Source organism: Danio rerio, chromosome 23 (assembly GCF_049306965.1).
Source record: "Danio rerio strain Tuebingen ecotype United States chromosome 23, GRCz12tu, whole genome shotgun sequence".
NCBI lineage: Eukaryota > Metazoa > Chordata > Actinopteri > Cypriniformes > Danionidae > Danio > Danio rerio.
The window spans coordinates 22,214,632-22,241,222 of NC_133198.1; the positions used below are offsets into that span (position 1 = coordinate 22,214,632).

The 26,591-nt window shown below is 35.4% G+C and overlaps 1 protein-coding gene across 4 annotated transcripts in view; it reads right to left on the bottom strand.

The window, feature by feature from the left end:
- The window catches only part of klhdc8b (kelch domain containing 8B), a 211,657-nt gene that overhangs the window by 61,116 nt on the left and 123,950 nt on the right, over positions 1-26,591 (bottom strand). For all 4 annotated transcript variants that reach the window (XM_073938798.1, XM_001339539.7, XM_073938800.1 and 1 more), the window contains one exon: positions 2,025-2,189. In XM_073938798.1, the coding sequence (XP_073794899.1) occupies positions 2,025-2,189 (165 nt within the window). The remainder of the gene's footprint in view (positions 1-2,024; positions 2,190-26,591) is intronic.

Here is a 26,591-nt window from a genome sequence, read left to right on the forward strand (position 1 = left end):
TTTTTACAGCTACTGAACTTGAGCTTTAAAGTTTTTTAAGAACAGGAAAAAACATAACGCACTTTTTAAGCAATATGATGGTGGTTAGATGATTATGATTTTAATCTGATTATAAATAAATAAGCTTCCCATTGATGCGTGATGATTTGTTCGTATCTGATAATACTTGACAGAGATATAATTTGATTTGAATATCTGGAATCTGGGAGTTCAAAACAATCTAAAAACTGATAAAACCACTATTAAAGTTAATTAAGTTCTTCACCAAATTAGGTTCTTAGTAATTCATAATTTACTATTCAGAACTTTTGTTTTTGGCTTTTCAAATTGACATATCTTTGTTGACCATGATCTTTACTTAATATGCTAATGATTTTTTGTCGTAAAAGAAAAATCATTAACTTTCATTCAGACAATGTATTTATGGCAAAAATATACTTGTGCAACATAAGACTGGTTTAGTGCTCCAGGGTCACATTCAAAGAGCCCCTATTATGGGTTTTGGAAAATGACCTAAGTGAAGTGAAATATTTAGCTGAGGCTTAAATCTGAAAGTGCACTGTGTTTAAAACTATTGATTCTTTAGCGAAATAATCGACTCTGAGTCGAATAAATGAATTATACTGGGTTCAGATCTTTTACTTGAACGCATCCACGTCGATACTGTACATCACCAAATATGAAGTGCCAGTTCTAGTTAAAATGTGAACTCGCCTTTCCCTATAAACACTAGCAAGCACAAAGGATCACGGGACTGATCATGACAAGAAGATGATGATCACTGACAGATGGAGAGTCGGCTGCGGGGAATAAAGGGTTAAAGTTCATTTTCACAACAATGCCACAGAATAGAAAACCTAGTGCTGTGTTTGTTCCTGTCATTTTTCAGACTTTTTAAACAATAACTTACGCTGCAACGCAGAATTTATCGGCTGTTTGCTATTAAAGAAAGGAGCAGCAGAGACTATTATTTATAGTAACTGTTACAGTTCATATGGACCAGTTTCTTCTTCTTCCGGATCATAACACGTAATTGTAATTAAAATAGTTGCCTCATTTTGTCCAGTTTGCAAAATATGTATTTAATAGTGTGTTGTAACTTGTAATCGATCCGCGCGGCTGGTAATCACTTATCTATTATAGATCATACTGTATAGCTATTCACATATTGCGTCCAAATTCACTTTGAAAATGCGATGCGTGCTTCTTCCTTTACCGATTTTAATGCGTTTCTGAACTCATGATCCTCTGCCGTTTGTCTTTGCTATGGCCACCATCAGCTGTTCCTACACACGGTCAATTTTCAAAATAGTTCAACTTTTGCCACTGTGTGCATTAATACTGAAACTCAATCGACCAATCACAACAGACTAGGTCATCGGACCAATAAGCACAGAATTCGCCTCATGCAAATGAGGGGTTTTGGAACAAAAGAATTGCTAAACAAATCATATGGGAGTTGTTGGGATAATTAGGCAAAAATAAATGCATATTATAAGACAATGAAAGTGTTTTTGACCCTACATGCATATCAGCCTGTTGTTGGAGACCCCCAAAACCAAAATATAACCTTTTATTATGCAAAATAGAGGCTCTTTTAGGGGCATATAACAGAGTTGGCCTGTGGCATGATCATCACCAGTCAACTGTACGAAATATAAAACAGGTCTGTGATAGGTGGTTATTTTATTTTTTTTACAATTCTTTGTTTAGCCATTTAAATTAATACTATGTTTCTCATTATTTAACCACCGTCATATTTCTTAAAAAAGTGCTTTATGTTTTTTCCTGTTCTTTTAAGATGACGAAGTTCTAGTTCAGCAGCTGCAAAGAAAGTTTTTTAGTCAAAACTGGGATACCCTTTAACACTAAACAAATGTTTTGGCACTGGACACTCCAGCCTCTCTGACCTTTTTTAAATTTAGTTTTCGGTCACGTCTTTTTTACTCCTAGGAAACTAAGACTGTTTGTCTGGCTAGCAACAGAATTAATCAGATATCTGAGATCATTTTAGGAGGTCATACCCAGGACGTAGATCTTGTTTCCGCGCAGGAAGGAGAACGCTCCATATCGAGGGGTGGGCATAGAGGTGAGGGGCAGCCACTGGTCCTTCGTCGCCTCATACAGTCTCACCGTGGCCTGAGGGGTCGTGTCGGCTCCCATTCCACCCAACGCATACACTTTACCATCTAAGAGAGACAGAGAGTCAAAAATCAGTCTGAACTTTTGTTTCCTGCAACCCTTATTAAGCAAATTAATAACAAAGCAATGAGGAAATGACAGAGCAGTGGAAGTGAGTCATGAATGTTCTCTCTCTGTGCCGGAGTGCAGAATCTCTCGGGACGTGCTCTTTTTTCCTGAGCACCAGCTATTTTAAGGTTTACTTAAATTCCACCTCTAAACCTCACACTCCACATTTGTTCTCTTCCCTGAGGGGACTGAACATTAAATATGAATGTGTTCCCACGAATGACCCAAACTTGTAAAATTCCTCACAAACTTTTTTATAATAGCTCTACTTTAAAAAATATTCTGTAATAAAACAAATTTCCCAGTCACTAACACATTTATTCAAACCTCCCTGGTGAAAATCCAGTTTTAAACACACGCTTGTTATGAGGTGCATTTCCCAACAGCATTGTTAACTGACTATGGTTGCAAATTGCAAAAATAATTTAATGACTCTATTTCCTGAATCCTCAGCCTCAATAAACATTCACAAGAAATACATCACAAATTGGACTTACAGCTCTCACCTGAGGTCAGAAACACAGTTTAATCTAATTTTGACAGATTTAAACAGATCATGCACAAAAAAAAAAAAAAAAAAAAAAAAAAAGGCAGAGCGAATATGCAGTGTCACCTGTTTGTTTCATTCTATACAAGTACAAATGTACAGGTTATAGTATTCATAGCGCTTCACTTTTTCCACATTTTTTATGTTACAGGCTTATTCCAAAAAGGATTAAATTAATTAATTTCCTCAAAATTCTACACACAATACCCCATAATAACAATGTGAAAAAGAGATTGTGATTTTTCAGGTTTTTTTTATTTTTAATAAATGTCCAACAGGGGCAGCATTGTGGTGCAGTGGGTAGCACAATCGCCTCACAGCAAGAAGGTTGCTGATTCGAGCCCCGGCTGAGTCAGTTGGTGTTTCCGGCGTTTCCCACTCAAGTCCGAAGACGTGTGGTATAGGTGAATTGGTTAAGCTAAATTGGCCGTATGTGTGTAAATGAGTGTGTATGGAAGTTCCCAGTGGTTGCAGCTGGAAAGGCATGCGTTGCATAAAACATATCCTGCATAAGTTGGTGGTTAATTCTGCTGTGGCTACCTCAGATTAATAAAGGGACTAAGCTGAAAAGAAAATGAATGAAATTTGCAACAATTTAAAAAAAAATATTTTTCACATTATAGCATCTTATACATGAAACAGCATCCTAAAAATATTGATATTCATTGATAAACTTGATTTCATGTCGACTTTAAGAACCCTGGCCGAGCCAATGGCAAGCAGAACACAAACATTCATACAAATCAGTACAAATCCAAGAAAAAAAAAAACCCTTATTTTACAAACCTCAAACTTTAAATAAAAACCAAATGGCACCCTAAATCAGGAAGAAATGTTATTCACATCTTAGAGAAATGCATGTTGGCACACAAAGGAATGACTTCATTCAATGCGTGTCCTATAATGTAGGCACATTCTGCATTGTGTGGATCTAAAGACAAGAACTCATCTGAAGCTATTTTTACTAACCCCATTCTGTGAGCTAGTTTGCATAGTAATGTTCACATAATGAGTGCTGTGTATAAGCTGAGGCTCTGATGACATTTTGATGGCTTCCGAATGCTAGTGCTTCAACAAAAAATGGTATGAAAATGATTAATTTGTGTTTACATTTAAAAAAAAAAAGAAAAATTAGAAACTTGTGTTCGTATTCTTGAGAAAGAAGTCCTTCTTCAGGAAATAAAATATTATAATTTATATATAAAATTTCTTCACCAAAAATATCTATATTTTTATTCCAAAAATCATAATAATATTAAACTAAAATAATTATTATTCGTTGGATTTACTAAATATTTTTAAGGTAACTAGTTACAAATAATTCATATGGGTTGAATTTAACAAACAAATTAAGTTGAAATTACTAAGGCCCAATCCTAATTCTACCTCTTTAGTCTGGTTTATACTCGACGCGTCCGCTAGTTTGCTTGAGTGCGTGCGTCGAATGTGATGTCATCACTGTGTTTGCAGATGTTCACTTTGGTTGTGCGAGACATAATTTCGGCTGGCGGAGTGCACAATTTTTTTGCACTCGAGCGAACAGTTTACACAGCGCAGCGTTGAATATGAATCCCTTTGAAAAAGTTTTGTCTAAAACAGGTATGCCTGTACAGACATCATTATGATTCGTCCACACAAGATCATAGAAAGAACCTGATGGGCAATAAATCTTGGCTAGAAATTGCAACCGCTGGAAAAGAGGAAAGTTTTTGTAAAAGTTTAAAAAACTTGAGTGATAAGTTTGTTAAAACCAAAAAGAGAGGCCATGGCAAAAGTGGAGACCCAGGCGGTTGGTGAATGTTTGTGAAATGAAGTCACATATTATTTCTTTGATAACTGGAAAGAAATATTTGAACCTATCGGTTTACAATATGTTAATGCCCTGTTTATATAGGCTTTATTTGTGATAATGGTCAGGAATGTTGAAACATTATTGCCTTTTTAGCATAAGAAGAGAACAGAAACTAGCCAGACAGTAATGTGTGAATATTGAGTGGGCTAAATAAAAAAAGTCTGAATTTTTCATTAAGAGTACTTTTTTTTCTTGTATTCTTGTCATAATAAAAAAACAGTGTACAGCTACTTCTCTGTTTATCCATCTGATTTTATGGTCAATATCACAACGGCAAACGCAGCAAGTATAAAAGCCTCGTCCGTTTTGCAAGATGCGCACGCAGTCAATGGAAGTCCGCGACACGGTGCCAGACAAAAGTATAAATCAGACTTAACCCCTTCTCCTTACTTTAGAGAACTGGGACACCTCTACATCTTCAAATGAATGTGCGAAAGGAGGGGTAGCTGTGTCCCAATTCTCTTTAGCTTAAAGGCATAGGGCTAAGGGGTAAGCCAGATAAACAATAACAGATACATTTAGCTATTCTTAATCCATAATAATAACTATTGTATAGCAGTCCCACAACATACTTTCACATCTGACACTTGATTCCCCTGTCAGAAAAGTCTAGTGGCTGGAAATGACCTTTTTACAGTGTCAGGTATAATGTTAACATTGTTTTCGTTTGCTTAGATGTCCATGGTATAAATACACAGTACAGTTACAAGCTTATTGCCCCATTATATCTTTATGATAACATAATATATGCCTTCAGTGATTTCCTGAAGATAAATGCCAAAAAAAACGCAACTGAAATAACTACAGCAGACGTCATCGTCAATCTTATATTAAGTAAGAGATCGCAATGACATATAATAATGTGTGCAGCTGTAGAGGTGTCCCATTTCTTAGGGGTAAAATTTGAAGCCCTTCCTCTTCACACATTGTTTAAGGGCCAAGGGGAAGGGGTAGGGGTACAAAAACAAAATTGGGATTGGGCCTAAATATAATTTGTTTTTAAAAAAAAAAATAAATAAATAAAATTTACAAATTGGTTTGCAACCAGTTACTTTAAAACATAGTAAACATAGTAAATCCAATTAACAATTTTTCTCAGTGTAGAACATCAATATAATATAAGTAAAGATTATGTTCATGAGTATATTTAGCAAAGTTATAATCTTTTTAAATTATATAATAACTTCATTTTTATTAGTAATATGCATTGCTAATAATTTAATTTGGGCAAATCTAAAGGCAATTTTATCAGTATTTAGATTTTTTTATACTTAAGTATAGTTGTTTTCTAGGCCAAATATTATCCTATCTTAACAAATATACATCAATGATTTATTCAGCTTTATGTGAACCAATTTATAAACGTATACACTTTACTATAGAATCAACTGTGAAAAACTCCAACTAATCCAGTGTAAAACAGATATATTAGTTTATAATTATGTGTAGCACCACAGAAACTATATCATATCTCCGGTTCAGGCTTAACTAAGCGCAACGACCTTCATGAAGTTTTGAAGGGAACTCTTAAAGCACAGCAGTGAAATTAGAATATGAATGTGCCTAGAAATGCTGCATCAGCAATGAGAGAAGCCCTGCTGCAGCACAGCCAACTGCTAATGGAGACATAGAGAGAAAAACACCCTGAAACTCATGCAAATCACTATTTGACTCAACCGTCAATGTGACACGCAGCATGTGAGAATCGACTGATGTGTGAATATGGGCGATTACAGGATTGAAGCGCATGCATCAAGACATCAGGATCATCCCAGGAGGAAACGGCATTAATGCTCACCATATGGAGCACTCAAGAGTGTGATAGAGGACGTATGTTAGTTAAACACAGTCGCTTTTGTGTGTGTATTTGTCTGTTGGCATTACTGCAGCAGCTGCTGACTCAGACATCTGCAGTGCTCTGGGACAGCAACCGGTGACTGTGGTTAAATGCGGAACAAATGAGACACACAGAAAGGGAGAAAATGAACGAGAGACAGAGAGATACCGGACAGTAAAATAGGGGGCAGCAGAGAGAAAGTGCAGTTCACGAAAATAGTACATGTAATGCAGTCTATTTATTTATTTATTTATTTATATATGTGTATTTAGTCATATTTAGTCGCTATCTGAATAGATAAAAAGAAAGATGTGTTTGATGCCTATATTATCTAACTAAATCCAAAAAGAGGACAAAGGCAAAGGAAAAAAAAATGCAATAGATAATGATAATAATTAATAATTCCTTACATTTATATAGCACTTTTCTGGGCACTCAAGTATAGAGTCCCCATTACTATACTGGGGCATTAGGACTCACACAGACCGCAGGTTGGGCACCCCCTGCTGGCCTCACTAGCACCACTACTGGCAGCAACCTAGCTTTCCCATGTGGTCTCCCATCCAGGTACTGAACGGGCGCAGCCCTGCTTAGCTTCAGTGGGCGACCATGTGAGAGTTGCAGAGAGCTAGCTGCCGACTAGATGATTATTTAAAAAAGATGCTTCATTTAGTTACTTACTGTATTTCTAAATAAACATCAATGAAGAAAGATGTTTTTGATGCATACGTTATCTAAATAGCTTGATCTATGTGGCAGCAGAGAGCAAGTGTAGTTCTCCAAAAAAGAGAAAAAATTATAAATAAATAGATCACCATATGGACCACAATAAATAGATCACTCTATGGACCACAAATCCTGTCATGCACCACACACTCACACCTGTTCTGGTTTTCCACTGATTGCTAACACATGCAGCTGAAGATGTTCAGAACCTATTACATGGACTTTAAAAGCAGCACAGACACACATACACCAGTTGCTAAATCTTACTTTACTGTTCGTGACAATATGATGCATTTTCCTTGCCTTGTTAGACCTCAGCATTTCATGTATACATCTGTTTGCCTGGTTTGGTGACCATTGCTTGCCGGACCATTTTCCTGATAAACCCTGCATTTGGATTCTCAACCTTGTTGTCAGCGTCTTATCACAGATAGATAGATAGATAGATAGATAGATAGATAGACAGACAGACAGACAGACAGACAGACATACAGACAGACAGACAGACAGACAGACAGACAGACAGACAGACAGACAAACAGACAGATGGATAAACATAATCTACATGTTCTTAACAAAAGTTTATTTAGTCATATTAATATGCAAATATCTGAATAGACATCAAAGAAAAAAAAATTTTTTTGATCCCTACATAATCTAACTAACTAGATCTATGTGTAGCAGTAAGGCAGAAGTATAGTGCTCCAAAGACAAAGTGAAAGAGGGAAAGAGAGGGTATATCTACATCAATGAATTGGCAATGCTCCTAAGGCAAGCAGATATGCTCACTCGCAGCACATCAGAGACATGTTCTACCCCAAACTCACGAGCATTTACCCTCAATTCACTGAGTTAGACAATAAAACACAACTTCAATATTTACTAGGAGAAAAAAAAACAGATTGTATCCTTCAAGCAGCACAATACATTAAAGTGGTGATCCTCTACGTTATCATATTTTAAACTAATTCATGTGTAATGTAGCTGTAACATAAACAACATCTCTGAATGCAGCTCCAACCGTAACAACAGAAGCTGTTGATTGTGAGCCACAACCTGTAAGTATATTCATAAAAAAAATTGATATATTACATGCATAGATTCTAGCATTAACGGTATGTTGTAGCAAGGACGTAAACAAGGATGAAAACAACGATAATGCTGTTTGGCGCGACATGAGGTTCAGCTGTGTCCTCTGTGTCATTTTCTGTCTGATTTAGGCTCAAACGGATATGGCTAATAGCTACTCTGACTGAATGTATTTACACAGCAGAGTCAGAGTGCAGGCTTGTAAGGGCTTGACACTTTTCCTGATGATGTGGAGCCAATTTGAGAATCACAGCACATTTTGTTAGCTAACCAATCAGCACCTCTTGAGGGTGGGCCTTTCGGAGGAACTAGAAAATTTGACAATCGTTTTCATGTTAGCCAAGTAGCTGTATATAATCAAAGTACGATATAGGAAAAAAATAATAATACTTTTGTACAAATGAAGCATGAGCACATGTTGCTTTGAATCTTATAAACAAAACCAAGCTTTAAATACACTCTGGACCACCCCTTTAATACCTGTCACAAAAATGTAAATGTAATGCAATTTATAATATAATCGTCTAATAAAAAATACTAATAAGTCATATGTAGTGATATTTAGTTGCTAATTTCTGCTGAACAAACATCAATGAAAAAGTTTTTGGGTGCCTACATTATGTACAGTAGCTAACTATATCATGTAAACTAGCTAAAGATCTAACATTGAACATCAAACCTTAGAATATTTGAGAGAATATGTGCATTTAAATCACCTTTGACTCATTTTCCCTACATGAAGAAGCTAATTGAAGTGTAACTGTATTCAAATGAAAGGCAATGCATGTGCATCAGGTGTGTAATTGGTTGTCACAGAGAAAGTAGCTTGGTCATACAACCCTGTCTCCTTATTAACCGGCTTAATGAATAGCATTTTATAGAAAGATTTACCAGCGTTCTTCATCAAACGAACAAATGAATGCAAATCAAATTCTCCCATCACAGTGATAATTCATGATTTAGCAGGACTAAATTCTGCCAACATACCGCTTTAAACACTGTTGTTATTGTTAACGAAAGGTAAATATGCGTGTCCTTGTTTTCAGATATAAAACTTTTTATGACAATCCAAAACAAGTTTCAAAAGAGAAGTTTTAGAAAGCAGCATCACTGTCTCACAAAAATGTGACTGTGAAAACTTAGACAATGTGTGCAATATGGTACAGTATTTTTCAGACACCTATGAACATCATTTTGAAAATGTTTGTTGTCTATATACGAAAGGTTTCAAAAACACAAAGAAAAGGTTTCTTGTTTAGAACATTACTGTATTGTACACACACTAAGGCCCAATACCAATTCTATTTTTGTACCACTACCCCTTCCCCTTGGCCCTTAAAACCGAGGGTGAAGGGGAAGGGCTTTAAAACTAACCCTTAAGAATTGGGACACCACTACAGCACCTGCACACGTCATCATATGTCATCGTGATCTCTTGCTTCATATGAGATCAGACGATGGCGACTGCTGTAGTTATTCCAGTTGAGTTATTTTTTGGTATTTATGTTCAGGAAATCACTGAAGGGATTTACAGTATCATGTTATCATAACGATCTAATGTGGCAATAAGATCCTAACTGTACTGCGGATTTACACCCTGGCAATTTTGATCTATGTAAACATACCAAAAACAACATTAACATTATGGCAGACACTGTAAAAAGGTCCTTCGCTAGACATTTCTGACAATGTCTTCGAGTGTCATCGACTGTCAGAATGTTGTGGGACTGCTATAGACCTTTTTCATGGCTGCTGCATGGAGGGCGCCATAGCGACCAGCGTCTTCCGGTAGAATGCGAAAAACTTCCATCTGCAGCATGCACAACTGGTAATTTGCGCTCCGAAAATGGGTTTCAATAACGTTTTTAATGGATAACAGAGCGTTTTTGTGACACACAACTTAGAAATGTATCTGTTAAAGCCGTTATAATCGGTCACGTGATTCAAGCGCGTCAGAAATACGAGAAAAACGTTCTACTGTAGTTCACGTGTTTGCCGTCAGAAATAGTGTGTGTGTGCGTTCCCGGCGAGGGCGAGAGAGAGAGAGAGAGAGAGAGAGAGAGAAAACCAGAGTACTGGCATGAAACTTAACAGGTATGAAAGTCGTGCGAATTTACAAAAATGACCAATAAAAGTCTGTTACTGATACTCTGCTGGCTGACTTGCTGTTCATTCTAATCGCGAGCCGTTTGTGTTTTATTTCGTGTGTTGTTTTTACCAAGGTTTGTGTTTTTCTGTTATTTTGAAATGACACTAGCCTATATTTTCGTGTGTGTGTCCAACATTTTGGTGAATTACATTTGTTTGGGCTGGTTATATATTTGAAATAAAGAGAAAATGTTGACTTTAGCGATGACAAGGCTTCATTTAAACGGCAGAAGATGCCATCTGACAACGAGGGGAAATGCCTCACAGCAGCTGTTTTCCATCCTATTAGATCGCATTTCTTTAAATGATCAGTCCAGGAGATGGTGCTGATGGACAACAGTAATAGTTCAAAGAGGATAAAAGTAGGTAAAATAAATTAAAACTATCGTTTCAAAGGTGTCCAAATGTGACTGTTTACACGCATCAGCTGCCGACCGGAAGTTCTTCGCATTCTCCTTGCGCATACACGCAAAGCATAATGGGTAATTTTGCGTTCCAAGAAAAAGGTCTATACAGGAGTTATGATTATTGATTATAGATTGCGAAATTTAGCGGTTTATATACTGAAACATGCTTTTTTTGTTGTAAAAATTTGTAATAATGACAAAGAATACTAATTTGTGGATCTCATTAATTCCGGGTGCTGCAATCCTGCTGTTGTGTCTGGTGTATTCTGGGAAAATTTCTTACCCCTTGGTTTTGAGTGTGGTCCTGAAAAATCTTTATTCGAAGGGCTATCGTCTCCTTCCCCTTAGCCCTACAGCTTCAAGCTAAAGGGAACTGGGTCACCCCAACCCCTTCACGGGAATGCGCAAAATGAGGGGTAGGGGTAATGGGAAGCTATAAGGGACAGAATTGGGATTAGGTCTAAGACTCATTTTTTGCAATTAAAATGAAGCTTAATTAAAAATAAGATAATAAATAAACATTATAAATAATCTGGAAATAATTTTTAACTTAAAGATAGCTTTGAAATAATTGTAGGTAAATATTTTGTTTACTATAACTAAGATAAATCTAAATTATAGCTATATTAAATTAAAAACAAAAACACGAGTAAAGAATGTTGATGAACAGCTGCCCATAGCTTGTGAGTCACAGATGTTGTGTTTGTTTGCACTCGCCAATTTCATAATGGGACCATTTGATGTTAAAAAAAATTTGACTACCGTGATGGAAAAAAAATGTTATAATAGCCTCAGAAAAGGCTAAAAGGGTATGTTCAACATGAAATGTTCATAAAAGTGCAGACTAATGAGGCTCAGATCAAAGATCATATATCCAGTGAATAAAAAATCCATACTAACTACCAGAAGTGCATAAAACTGTAAAAATATCGGTCATGCGATTCAAGGCAAACCAATCACCAATTAGAGAGGCTTGATTAACATAGATTGCTTTCTATTACTGTATAAATGTATATGTATTCTTCTGTTTAGGAGTCTCATTAGGGGCTTCAATAGAATTGAATTCCTGCAAAGAGCAATTTGGGAGTGGTGTCTGGTATATGCAATAAACAAACAACAACAACAACAAAAAAACTATGAGCCATCAAAATCTTAAGAACTTAAAGAAAACTTAAATTAATATTAATTCAAATGAATTCAAATTAATGCAATCTTGTGCTTATGGCCAAATCAAACACAGTATATGCTATTATGATATATTTAGCTGAAATTAGGCCTGAGTGATTTGGCAAAAATGCAATCTCGATAATTATTTTCCACATTAATAGATAATGATATATATACATTTCAATATAAGTTGTTATTGCTTCCAGATTTTAAAGAGTATCCCAACAATGACTGAAGCCACGCAAATTAGAGGGTCGCCGAATTAGAAGGGTCGGTGGCCGAAAACTCAAAATATCTCTAATATCAAGGCCACTATTGTTGCACATTTTTCCTGTGTAATTGGCATTTAGATCAAAGTCCAGAGCTTATCATTGTTATTGACATAAGTTTTATTGCAATTCCATATAATATTGTTTATCGGTCCAGCCCTAGCTGAAATATACTATAAGAACCAATTAGAAAGGCTACAATAGTTTATAAACTACATTAAAATAACACTGGGTTAACAACCAGCCACTTAAATGTTCCTTTCATATGTGCACAATAGATTATTTTAATATTACTTAAACACAACTTATCTATTGTTTTCATGCTGCAAAAGAGTATGATTGGTAGCCACAAACAGTCACATCATTTATTGTATAAAAAATCTGTTCTTTGAATGAAATATAAAGTTGTACGTTTTGTTGTTGCAGAGATAGCTGTAGTGATGATAGGGTGGAAATCAACAGTCTGCAGAGCAAAATTTTCTTCCTCCAGCATCTGATGCATGCTCTGCTTCTCCATCTCTCTTCTGTGGAATTATTTTTGGTGAAGATTTATTTTTGTCCTTTTTGGAGCTTGACAGCCGCAATAAATTGTTTTTGCATGCCTAAAACATCTCCGAAACAAATCCTGAAAAATATGTTGCACACGAAAAAAAAAAAAAAAATGGCAGCATATGGAGCAACAATGAGAGTAAACAATGGCAGAAGTCTCATTTTGGGGGTGAACAGTCCATTCAAAATTCTCAGCAAATGTAAAAACAGAGTATTTGAGCATTTAAAAAAATTACACACCTATTACATCACCTTTAATGCTGGAAGAGAAGACGGCGAGAGAGCAACAGTGAATGTAAGAGCAGAAAACAACACTGAGAGATCATGACCACCATCTTCACTTTCATCCACTCCACCGAATTCACTCTGAAGACCACAAATGATTTCTTCTGTGTGATTCGATATGGTCTGACATGTTCAGGGCTGTGTAAAGCTCGAAAGCGACCGAGAAAAAAAAAGAGCAGGACTGAAATATCTGAACAGCACAGAAGGATCTAATGGCTTCAGAAACTAATGCTCTCAAAGAGACATTTCCTTTCATGTTTTCTATAAAGATATGCCAAATATGAAATAATTCCACAGACATTGAAAGCACTTTGTTGTATCCTCCCACAACAATGTGATAAAACAATAAAGGCTCTTTGTAAGGCAGAACTTTTATCACAAACATGCACAGCAGTGATAACCAATGCTGTAATGTAAAAAAAAAAATCACAAATACTCATTTTATTGTAAGCAGTTTTACTCAGGAATTGTACTTCACTAAGTAGTTTTAACAATGCATACTTTTACTTGAGTACATTTAAGTGCTGTATCAGTATTTTTACTGCACTATTTTCCTTTAACCTACAGTCACTACTTTGTATGTGTATTGTTTCTTCTCTACTGTGATTGGTTGGGTAGAATAATCCAACCTAGGCTCATTCTGATTACGTACACCATAAACATTTCTACAGAGCGCCAAATACAACCCAGGAGCTACATTTTTTTGCAGTTATTGTTTTCGTGAATCCACCAGAGGCTGCTGTGTATGCTTTTTGAGATCTCAAATCTCTCTTGTGAGTGCCACTCGCGCCTGCTGTTCTTATGTAAATCCACCAGATCCACCCACCTCCTTCCCTAAACCTTATCAATAGTGTTTTCAAAAGCACCTATTAGACTGCCACCCACTTCCCTAAACCCAACAAACAGTTTTAAAAAGCAATCCATAAAAAGAAAAGCCCTCGTCTGATTTTTACCACATTTTTCAGATTTTACCACATTTTCACCCTGTCATTTACATGTTTATTTTTTGGCTTTTGCTTTTGTCTTACCCGCTTTCTGGAACTGTTCTTCACCTGTACTCGAACCCCGTCATCATAGTCAACTCCTCTCTGTGTCTCAAGTCCGCCTATGTACTGTACATGTCGAGCTACCGCACAAATAGGTAACATCAGGAAAGCCGTCCATATGGAAGAGGCCAGCTGGTAGGCACAAAAAAGTACGATTTCATACCGTCTTGTAGCGTTCGTTTTAAAGACGAAATGCAGCCATACGTTCCTTTGGCTACATAATTTGTGATCTCCAGAAATGTCTATAGGCCTACATTTTCAGAATGAGCCCATGTTAGCATACAGTCCCATGATTCTTGTACAATCAAATTGCGCATTGAAAAATAGCATCAGAAAGATCTTCCCCAAGACATGCCTATCATATGACTGATCCATGCAATAGTCTTAAACAATAGCTACAGTAAATGCGCTACAGAATGTTACGTTGTTAAACACACGCAAACATTGCATGTAATCAGTGCTGCATGAGCTTGGTTTGTGTTGCCAACTGATAGACACTTTAGTCAGGGTTCAACATGTGTAACTTAAGCATTGGCAAATTATTACAGCAGAAAATTTAGTTTGCTTTTCTGTCAGCTTATTATATTAATGTAAGCTGTTCTCACATCAAATTAATCTCACATTTAAATGTATAGTACATGAATTACAAATAGGTTAATGTACGCCTAAAAGGAAATTGCACTGATGTAAGCTACTCACTTAAAAGAGTTTGCGTTGTTTTGGAACCGACCTGCTGTAAGGTCATTTTAGCCCTATCCATTGTTAAGGTAGACTCATTCATTCATTCATTCATTCATTCATTCATTCATTCATTCATTCATTCATTCATTCATTCATTCATTCATATTATTTCCAGCCTAGTCCCTTTATTAATCAAGGGTTGCCACAGCAGAATGAACCACCAACTTATCCAGCATACGTTATTATGCAGCAGATGCCCTTCCAGCTGCAACCTATCACTGGGAAACACCCATACACATCAACCTTCTTGCTGTGAGGTGACAGAGCTACCCACTGCGCCACCATGCCATCCTTCAGGTAGACTCAAAAATCTAAATTATATCTAGGTGAGCTGTTATAGATGTGATCCAATAAACATTTAAAATAACTCTACATATTGACTCAATATTTTAAACCCTTTTATTGGGTAAACTTATTAACCCGAAGTTTTTTTAAATGATACATTTTTATTGGCAGGTTATAATTTTCACAGCATGATATTCACTACTCAATACTCCCTAACCCGATTTCACCAAGTAGGACATGTTTCTGTATTAACATCTATGTTGATCCTGGACCAAATTCCAAACAGCCAATAAGAATTAAGGGATACACTTACCGCTTATGTTAAGTTCAGGGTTATGGTTAGGTTTATGAACTTCTACATGATTGTTATCCAACTATTATTCCCCTCTGGTTTAGGGAATAATTTACAGTTCTTGTTGTGTTTAGGGGTAAGGAATTGATATGGATTACATTTTCTAAAAATTATGTTTCAGGATCAACATACAGTAGATGTTGATCCAGGATCGCATCATACTTGGCAAAATCATGATGTGACTCACTACTCGAGTACTCTTAAAAGGGATTTTGAACAAATACTTTTACTCTACTTGCACTGCATTAATTATGAGTTTTCAGTACCTTTTCCACCACTGGTGACAACAACCACCATGATCATTTTATAGTAGCTTCGCCACCATGAAAGCTCATTGGTTCATAATTCTTGCTTTTCATTGTTCTTATTATCACATATTTCTAATTGTGTTTACTACAGACAGTGCAGTTTGAGTTCAGAGCAAAATGACAAATAGCTTGTACAGTAGCTACAAAACATCTCATCATGTTTGGATAGGACAGCATGTCAGTTATCAGACAACAGACTGAAACCGAATGTCTGTGTTCACTCATTAATAAATGTCAAGCACTCGTTAAACAACCTGTCTCTAAGAACAAGCCATCATTAAACATGTACTGCACAGTACATAAACTCCTGGCTACTCATGAAAAAAAACATAATGTTGTAACAGTTTGTAATTGAACCACTTTTAAGCTTTCTGTTGCAGCTAGTGCCTGCTCATATATTTCATTCAATTTAAACAAGTCTTTGTAAACAGTTCTGTCTTTTTCAATAGCTTCTCTTTTCCCAGAGGACTGAGGACAGCAACAGTGCTTATTCTTTTCATGTATCTGACATCTTTATAAAATCTTTCTCACACTAAAAAAAGAAACACTATTAGAGCAGCTGTGTTTTGTTAGGAAATTTTTTTATAGAAACAAACTATTTGGTATTCTAAAGAGTTATATTAATATTGCGTAATACATTAGCAAACTCCTGCAACTGTGTGTAGCTACACAGCTTAAATACAGCTTATACTGTGATTGATTTATCATTATTTGTGACATGCAAAATAGTGTCTTAGCATATGATTTAATGTCACGCTGTGTTTCATGCTGTTAGGTCAATCTGCGGCCAAACTGAACTCAGCAGAACCACAGCAGTAGTCACTCCGTCTGCATGGGAAATAAACAGAATAAACCCTAATCATTCATTCATTCATATTCATCAGGGGTCGCCACAGCAGAATGAACCGCCAACTTATCCTAGATGTTTTACATAGTGGATGCCCTTCTAGCAGCAACCCAGTACTGGGAAACACCCAAACATTCTCACAGTCACACACATACACTACGGCCAATTTAGTTCATTCAATTCACCTATAAACTCTGCTGTTGTAAATTCTAAAGATATTAAGTTAATATAACTTGACATTACTTAAAATATCAAGTTTTGGCATCAAAACTTAAACAGGTGTGTTTAACGTACTCATAAAACAGCAAAAACTTTGAATTAACATTTTAATTTCTTAAACAATTCACCATGTCTCTGTTTAAAATGATTGGTTGCGCTGGAAATTCTGCCTTGACAAGCGTGCTGATCGGTCAATATATGCTATATGACACAAGGTGGTTATTTTGCTTGTGATGCTGAATTTTGCTGAAGCGCAGCAGGACAGAGGCACTACCTAATCCCATCTGACAAAAGAGAAAATTAAAATACTAAAGTAAGTAGATATTTAAATGCTTATATACATATTTCTTAATTGATATACACACAGGGACGATACAGTGGCTCAGTGGTAAACACTGTCACCTTGTCACCAGGTTCCTGGTTTAAGTCCTGGCTGGGCCAGTTTGCATTTCTGTGTGGAGTTGGGATGCTCTCCCCATGTTGGCGTGGGTTTTCCCCGGGTGCTCCGGTTTCCCCCACAAGTCCAAAGACATGTGCTAGGTAAGTTAAATTGTCTGTAGTGTATGTGTGTATGTCCTGGTCCTCCAGGTTGGGGCTTGAGCGTTGGGTTAATGACCCACCTCGTAAAAATTAGATGTTACGAAACACCAACATGGTGCGTCTAAATATCAACTTTGATATAAACAGCCCTGGGAGGAAGTAAGTAAAGAATATAAAAGCTGAAACATGTGGATGTTTAATCTATTTGACATTTTAAGTTATCTGTACTTAAACATTTAAGTTGTCTGTAATTAAATATTTAAGTTAATTCAATGAAGAGAGGAAAGAGAAATTTGGTCAACTCAATTATTTTAATTTCCCATTACTCAAACAAACTGGGGGGGATCACTTTCCTCAAATCATTTGGGTAGTCTCAACTTATTAGGGTTTACAGTGTATAGCACATATCCTTGGACTGTGGGGTAAACCAGAGCACCCGGAGTAAACCCACACAGGGGAAAACATGCAAACTCCACACAGAAATACCAACTGACCCAGTTGGAACTTGAACCAGCGACCTTCTTGATTTGAGACGACAGTCCTAACCACTTAGCCACTGTGCCACCTAAACCATAACCAATGCTTTCACAAATGTTTTAAAACAGATTTTATACTTACTGAAATTCATTAAACTTGATTTTTATTCAACTGTTTACTGAAATATATGTTCAAATATAGGTGTGTTCAAATAATATGTTTTACATTCTGTTTCCATGGGTCATATGATATGAAATAGGAGTAAAGAATGTGACCCAAAACAAGCTAAAAATTACAAAAAGCAAAAAATATAAAGTAAAACAATTGAAAAATTGATATTTGTGGATGCTAATGTTGTTATAGTTATAGTCATTGAGCTGAGGGTCCTCTGTTCTCTGTTCTTCATTCGTCACCCTGGGAGACCCCATAGCAACCAAACACGTCCTCTGAGACAATTAGAAAGTAGTGGATTGACAGGAAAAAAGCACTGAAAAACATAGTGTTCTTGGCTGGAATGGGCCCTTATTCTTACACTTACTTCACAAAAAACAGCAAAGACTTCAAAAGAAAAAGCTCTTCTACCTAGACCTTTTAAGAATGATTAAATGGCCTTCTGTTTGCTAAAACTACCGATGAGACAACAGAAATCTTTGTGGATAGTGTACTCCAGGTTATTAAAACACTTTTGGATCATATTGTTCTCGGAAATGTGCCTTTACTACCCTATATGATACAGGTTTTACTAAACTCAGTGTTACATGTTATCTATTACAGTAATAACATAACATTTCCCAGTAACTATAACAAATGATTAAAAATACTTCTGCAATAACATTATAGCTATGGCCCATAAAAAAGCTAATTTATATTTGCTGCTTCTGTCATAACTGGTTTGATTTTCAACAATTCAATCCTCATTGGATGAATTTGTGATCATGACTCACACATACACATGATGTCATCACTGCAGAGAGTTAGCTTGAAAGATAAAAAGCTAAAAATGCACATATACTACTACAGTACATCAAGCTTATTCGCGAAAGATTATCCTCTGTATTTGTTTGTATTTTGTTTTGCCTATTGTTTTTTTTATAAATAAAAAAAAACATCAAGATTTATATTTATTGACCTGTATATTTGTTATTGCCTTCCCATTATGTAAGGAGTTACTGTTTATCCATATCACCCAAAAATTAGAAATCGGTGACTCCTTTAAGTGTAATTTGAGACAAACTGTACAGTATGAGCAACAAATGATTTTCATGACAACATGAGCGAGAACCCCCTAATCATCACAAAACAAATAGTGTTACATCAAATAACTCAGTAGAAAAATACTAAATGATAAGTCAGTCTAAAAAAATACAAGATGTGCATATATGTAAATATATGTATATTACACACATGCCCTTCCAGCTGCAACCTATCTCTGGGAAACATCCATATACACTCATTCACACTCATACACTACGGACAATTTAGCTTACCCAATTCACCTGTACAGCTTGTCTTTAGACTGTGGACGAAACCAGAGCACCCAGAAGTGCTCAAGTGAACGCGGGGAGAACATGCAAACTCCACACAGAAACATCAACTGAACCTGCGACCTTCTTGTTGTGAGGCGACAGCACTACCTACTGCGCCTCCGCGTTACCCCTACATTGCCCCTATATATATATATATATATATATATATATATATATATATATATATATATAGATATATAACAAGTAATGTAACAAATTATGCCTGAATATGTACAATAACATTATTTCTGAAAGGAAAATTGGTCACAATAAGGTTTATTAGTTAATGTTCATTAATGCATTTATTAACATGAACAAACCATGAACAATACATTTACTAGAGTAATTGTTCATGTTAGTAAACGTTAGTTAATGAAAATACAGTAGTTAATTGCTAGTTCATGTTAACTCATGGTGCATTAACTAATGTTAACAAGCACGGACTTGGATGTTAATAATGCATTAGTAAATGTTTAATTATGATTAATAAATGCTGTACAAGTGTTGTTCATGATTAGTTCATGTTAGTAAATGCATTAACTCATGAACCTTATTGTAAAGTGTTACAGGAAAATGTAATAAAATATATATATATATATATATATATATATATATATATATATATATATATATATATATATATATATATATATATATATATATATATATATATATATATATATCTTCTACTTCTTCTTTGGCCTTAGTCCAGTATGGTTGCGGGGTCGGCTCTTTGGAACAAACCATTTTAGAGTTGTCCATATGATAACAACTTTTTTTTTTTACACATTCCGGCCGGCCTGTAGTCTGGGCCTGTCACCCTCATACACTCATACACTACGGACAATTGGACTGTGGGGGAAAGCGGAGCACCCGGAGGAAACCCAGGTGAACGCAGGGAGAACATGCAAACTCCTCACAGAAATGCCAACTGAGCCGAGGTTCGAACCAGCGACCCAGCGACCTTCTTTTATTTATATATATATATATATATATATATATATATATATATATAATATATATATAAAAAAATTTATATATATATATATATATATATATATATATATATATGTATATATATATATATATATATATATATATATATATATATATATATATATATATATATATATATATATATATATATATATATATATATATATATATATATATATATATATTTTTTTTTTTTTTTAATAGGAGTCTCAACACTTCTGTTGACAAGGTAAAAAAAATTCTATCCACACAATATGAGCTTTCTGAATTCTGAAAAAAAAAAATTGTCATAACTCTCAGAGAGAATTAGTATAACAACACTAATGTGTTACGCTGCTGCCTCTTTATTATTGGTGCAGAGCAAATCCTGAGACCTGCAACTCAGCAGATTCACAACCACAAACAAAAAAACATACATGTAAGATCCCAACAAAGCAGAATTAAATGAAAGCAAAACAAGACAACTTGATTTAGTGTATAAAACAACAGTTGCATTAGTTCATGTTGTACTATTTATGTGTGTCTTGACTGGCTTAACACTTGACTACTTTGTTGACCAGTCTAACTCTATTGAACTACATTATGGAAAAGATACATAGATACAATATCAGGAAATTTGGCCAAAGGAGAAATGGTCGTGCCCGACTGAGCCTGGTTTCTCTTACTTTTACTTTTGTCAAATGGTAAAGTTTTGTTCCTCGCCACTGTCACCACTGGATTGCTTGGTTTGGGACTTGTGGAGCTGCACATCAATAGACTTGCTCTTCAGTGTTTGGACTTTCAGCAGTGAAAATTAAATCCCACTGAACTGAACTAAACTGAACTTCAACTTTGAAAATTGATGTGAAGCTGCTTTGACACAATCTACATTGTAAAAGCGCTAAAGAAATAAACATTAATTAAATTGAATTGAATTGAATGAGTGCCTTGGCACATTAGTGGCTTATGACTATGCATACCTGGGCTTGACAACCGACTTAGCACTAATTCCACACACTATGTGAGCTTGTTACAAAACAAATCATTTTACAGGCTGATAACATGAAGAACAAAAGAAAAACATAAACCCAGCAACCACCTGAGAAAGTTTAAACAAGAACCTTGATAATGTCATTGTCATACTCCTGTAGATTATTCCAAAAGGTGTTAATATAAATAATCGTTGACATCCTCAAAGTGAAATACCAACATACTGTAAATAGATCTAAGAGAGAAAAATAATTGAAACAAATATTAAATATTAAAATATACTCTTTCAATGTGTTCAAAAGAACTGAGACTGGCAAAAATTGATCCTGATTCCTGATCACATCCCTTTGCAATCAAGAGTCTATAGCAAGTAAAACAACTAGGCTTTACCCAGTCCTCAATCTCCGAACTGCTTTCTCCAATCAATTTAAACTGAACCCACCCACCTCGACTTGTCTCTTTCCCCCCTCTCTGAGCTCTGTGTGCTGGTCACCCCCTGCAGACAGCACTGGCCAATCACATGCAGTCACTTCTAATTACAGCACTCTGTTCTGATCTCCGTTCGTCACCCTATCAGACCCCATAGCAACCAAACACATCCTGTGAGACAATTAGGAAACAGTGGACTGACAAGAAAAGCACTGAAAAACACACATCCATTAGCTTGCATTAAACCAGAGCACATGATTGAACAAACAAATCATGCATTAAGCCACACAGCAACTTAATACAGAAAGGAAGGAATGGTATTTTGAACAGGAAGTTTCTCAAGTTTTGATCTATTGCAACATTACAAGAATGACTTAGATTTTCACTATATATCTGTAGTAAAGCAGGTTTTCTGCTGTAAAGATTACATTTAAGGGAGAGCAAGAGGTCTGAACTTCATTTAACAGCTTACAGCAATAAAAATTATGGTTTTAGACCTTGGTTAGAAAAGGAATGAATATTTAAAGGGCACCTATGATGAAAATTATCTTTTGAAAGCTGTTTGGACAGAACTGTGTGTAGGTATAGTGTGTCCACAGTCATACTGGGGTGATATAAAGACAATAAGTCTTTTACATTTTTTTTTACTTCATGATGTTAAAATAGCATCCAAATCCCTTCCATTTTGGGGCCCACTGCAACATGACGTAGGAGTGCGGTTTCCCAGCCCCCCGAATTGATCGACAGTCGTGTATTAACATGTCTTCATAGTAACACGTATAATCATATCAACAAGAACAGGATGTGTGCAAAGCAACCGGGATTAAAAGATCTGTTCAGCTCTCTGTGATCATCAATCATCATCAAATGTGGTCTAGAATGACTTTTACAAGTTTAAACGTTTTTAAAACAGTGCATGTTTGTAATGAATTACTGATGTTTTACTGAGGTCTTTACTTTGTCACCACAGCCATGTGTCAGTACAATTATAAGAGAAAACGCTTCAATCCCAGTTTGTGGACATTAAATCAGGTTTATTTTGTACATTAACATAATGGATATCCATACAGCAGAGGATATTAACATGTATCCTCTCACATTTGCCGTGCAAAACCAGTGCAAAGTTAAAGTGTACTCTGTGTGTGTGTGTGTGCATAAACTATGTCATGACAATGTTTGTGACTCATCGGGTCCCATCATACACCCGGTGCAATAAGGCGCAATATGTGTTTCTATGACGTGTTGCTATTTTCAGACCAGCACAATCCTAATTTTCCTGTTTTCCACCACGTTGTTTAAATAGCAAATCTATCTGTGCCACTTTGTGGACTCATGAGTGTTTTGGTCTAGATAAGAGGTGTGTTAAGGCGCATTGTTGGCGCGGTTCTATTTAGAAGAACTAAAATAGACTTCTTAATAGACCAGCTGAAAGGAGGTCTAAAGTCCAGCGCAGTGCGTTAGTTCTGCGCCTTGCTTACATATTACTTAATACACACAGGATGTACAGAAATACATAAATATGTTTACAAATGAAAAATAATTAACAATTAAAATATTACAAAAATATTCATTTTTACATAAATTTAAAAACCACTGCCTCCATGCCTTTTTCATGCCGGGGGGCTTTTTCAGTTTATTCATGACAACGCTTTTGTATAATGTTATTATTATCATTAGTATTATTTATTAAATGCATATATATATTTGCATTCATCATATGCATTTATATTTGTTTTATTAAAAACAAGCTTAGATTTGTCCACCTGTCATGTTTTTGATCTTATAGGGCATAGCATGTGTATTTGGAAATAACTCAGTTTTTTGACCACACTTTGTTATTATTCTTCATTTATTACTTTGCTGGAAATAAGAAATAGTTTTCTGGTTTGAAACAAATTTTTGCGCTTAACAAACTAAATTAATTATGTAGGCTAATGGATGTCTGTGTGTACAACATGTTTCCTTATGCAGAAAGAGAATGAAAGGGAAAGTAAAGAATGAGGAGGCTCATTCTCTCTTCCTCGCGATGCAGATGGTCTGTTTTCTCGTTAGTGAAGCGCTTAGTTTTTCCACTTACAAAGTCCGCCATGTAAATAGCAAATGCGCCATGGCGCAAATCCTAAAGGGAACGTGAGATGAGACTCTGATTATTTTTTTCTCAAAACACATCTATAACTCATTAAGAGAATAAGCTCAACCTTGTTAGACCATGCGTGCGGCGCAAAGTGGATTTTTCTCTCTTTAAAATAGCAAAACTGGATTCAGACATGCACTTAATGCTTTTGTGCTCTGCACTTTGGACTTTGCACCTAGATCATTAAAATAGAGCCCATCGTTGCAATTCCACAACAAATTAATCAAATAATCATTGTGAAAGCTCTTACTGTAGTATTTCTCACAAAAGTTATGTAAGATCTGCTTCCTTCATGTCTGTCACTGTGCTGTTTATCTGTCCTAGCTGATGCTGAGATTGAGGCACACTCTCAAAGACACGTGGGAACAGTGGGTGGGGAGAACTAGTATTAAAGGCACAGGCAAAAACAAACAGACCTAGTGTTCAAAACAGAAAATTATAATATTCTGAAAGGTATAATAAATTACCTTATGGGTGTTTTGAGCTGAAACTGTACAGATACAATTTAGAGACACAAAAGACTTATCCTGAATCTTGAAAAAGGGATAAATTAGGCGCCCTTTAAACGACTAAGAATGAAGCTATGAGGTTTTCAAGATCATATATGTGACACTCGACCACAAAACCATGAAAAAGGGTGTTTTTTTTTTTTTTTTTTTTTTTTTTACTGAGATTCATATATCATCAAAAAGCTGAATAAATCTGACCCTGGAGTAGAAAACCAAGTCTTTGATGAGTTTTATGAGTATATTTGTGAGAAAAGCCAAAAATGCATTGTACGAGTCAACATTATTAATTTTTATTTTATGCCAAAAAAAAAAAAAAAATCATTGGAATGTTAAGGAAAGATCATTGTCCTCTAAATATATCAAGGCTTATTGATTAGTCAAATTATTGATTACTAATATGCATTGCTAAAAACTCAATCTGCAAAAATTTAAAGGTAGTTTTTCTCCATATTTGTTTTTTTTTTAATCCTCACATTTCAGATGTTATATTACTATAGGAAAAAGTGTATAGTGTAATAATTTGGCCAAATATTGTTTTAAGCTTATTTATTCAGCTTTCAGATGATATATAACTCTTTCTTTTTTTAAGTAAATATATGACTGGATTTGTAATCCATGATGACAAATAAGCTTTGAAAGTTTTTGCAATGAATCAAAACATCTAAATATTGAGAACATTGCCTTTTATTTTTGAATCATACAATGTATTGCTAACTATTCCTACAAATTTACCCATGCAACTTTTTTTGAAGACAACAAGAGGTTTTGTTATTCATGCCACATATGTCATGTTTAATTTTAACAACTTGATTTGATACATTTTTTCCTATATTTAGTAGAATGAACAACTGATACTGTATAACCCATGGGCATTGGAAGAATCAATTACTGAATGTATAAATGAACTAAAAAAGTTGTCTTGTCTATTCAGAGTATACTATTAAACTAATTTATGTAAAAATAGATATTCTAAATAAATTCTGCACTGTTAAAGATAAATCTCCTTTATTTTGATTAAATACTTAAAAAAATTACACTACAATCATCAGACCACATACTAACCAAACACGTCCTCTGAGACAATAAGGAAGTATTGAACTGACAAGAAAAACAGATTATTTGGTTTGTATTAAACCAGAGCACACGACTGAACAAACAAATCATGCATTAAGTCATATGGCAGCTAGAATTTGGCAAACATGTGCAGGAACATCCTCGTCCACTCGTGACATGCATCTCCCGAATGAAAGAGAGACCCTTATTAAACAGACCACCTGCTGCTGGTCTTCCTCCGCTATTTTCATGTGCGCAAGCAGGAAATATGGCCTTCATCTCATCACGTCACTTCTCTTTCTGCCTGTATAAACCAGTTAAACTTTATTGAGCCCAAAATAGAAGCCTGGACTAAAGCCAAAGCAAATGATCATTCCTGCAGTTCATCTTCAGTTTTGTGATTACAGAATTATTCCAGATATACCACACAGCACAGAAGGACAGCAGGTTAGAGGAGTGAGAGTGTGAGAGGGAGAGACATGTAGGCTGTCCCTGAGGGGACAACTAGTACAGAAATGCTTGTGATTTTAATCCCATCCAAATCCGAATTGATATGTTTGTGTTAATTATCTATATTTTTGGCTACCTTGGGGGTCTTCTGAGAAACCAAAGTTGTCCTATGCAGTACATCTGAAAATTAACGTTTATGACTGTAGTACTGATTTTTTATTTTTATTTTTTTTTTTAGATTTTCACTGAATAAATATATCCATGTAATCAAAGCTAGGTTTTGGACATTTTTGTTTTACAATAGACAGTTCAGGTGTAGTCTGCTTTTTAAATCTTTTTTAAATAGAATTATTTAGTCTTTTTTTACCTACATTCCAAACAAACACTGTTTTATACTTTTTCTGTGCATCAAAAACTTAAAACATAAAAACATACAAAAAATCCTTAAAGTGGTGGTCCACAACGATATCATATTTTAAACTTTAGTTGATGTGTAATGTAGCTGTGCAAACAAAAACAACATCTCTGAATGTAAAATGCTCAGAGTTCAATGCAAAGGGAGACCTTGGCTTTTACAGAGTTAG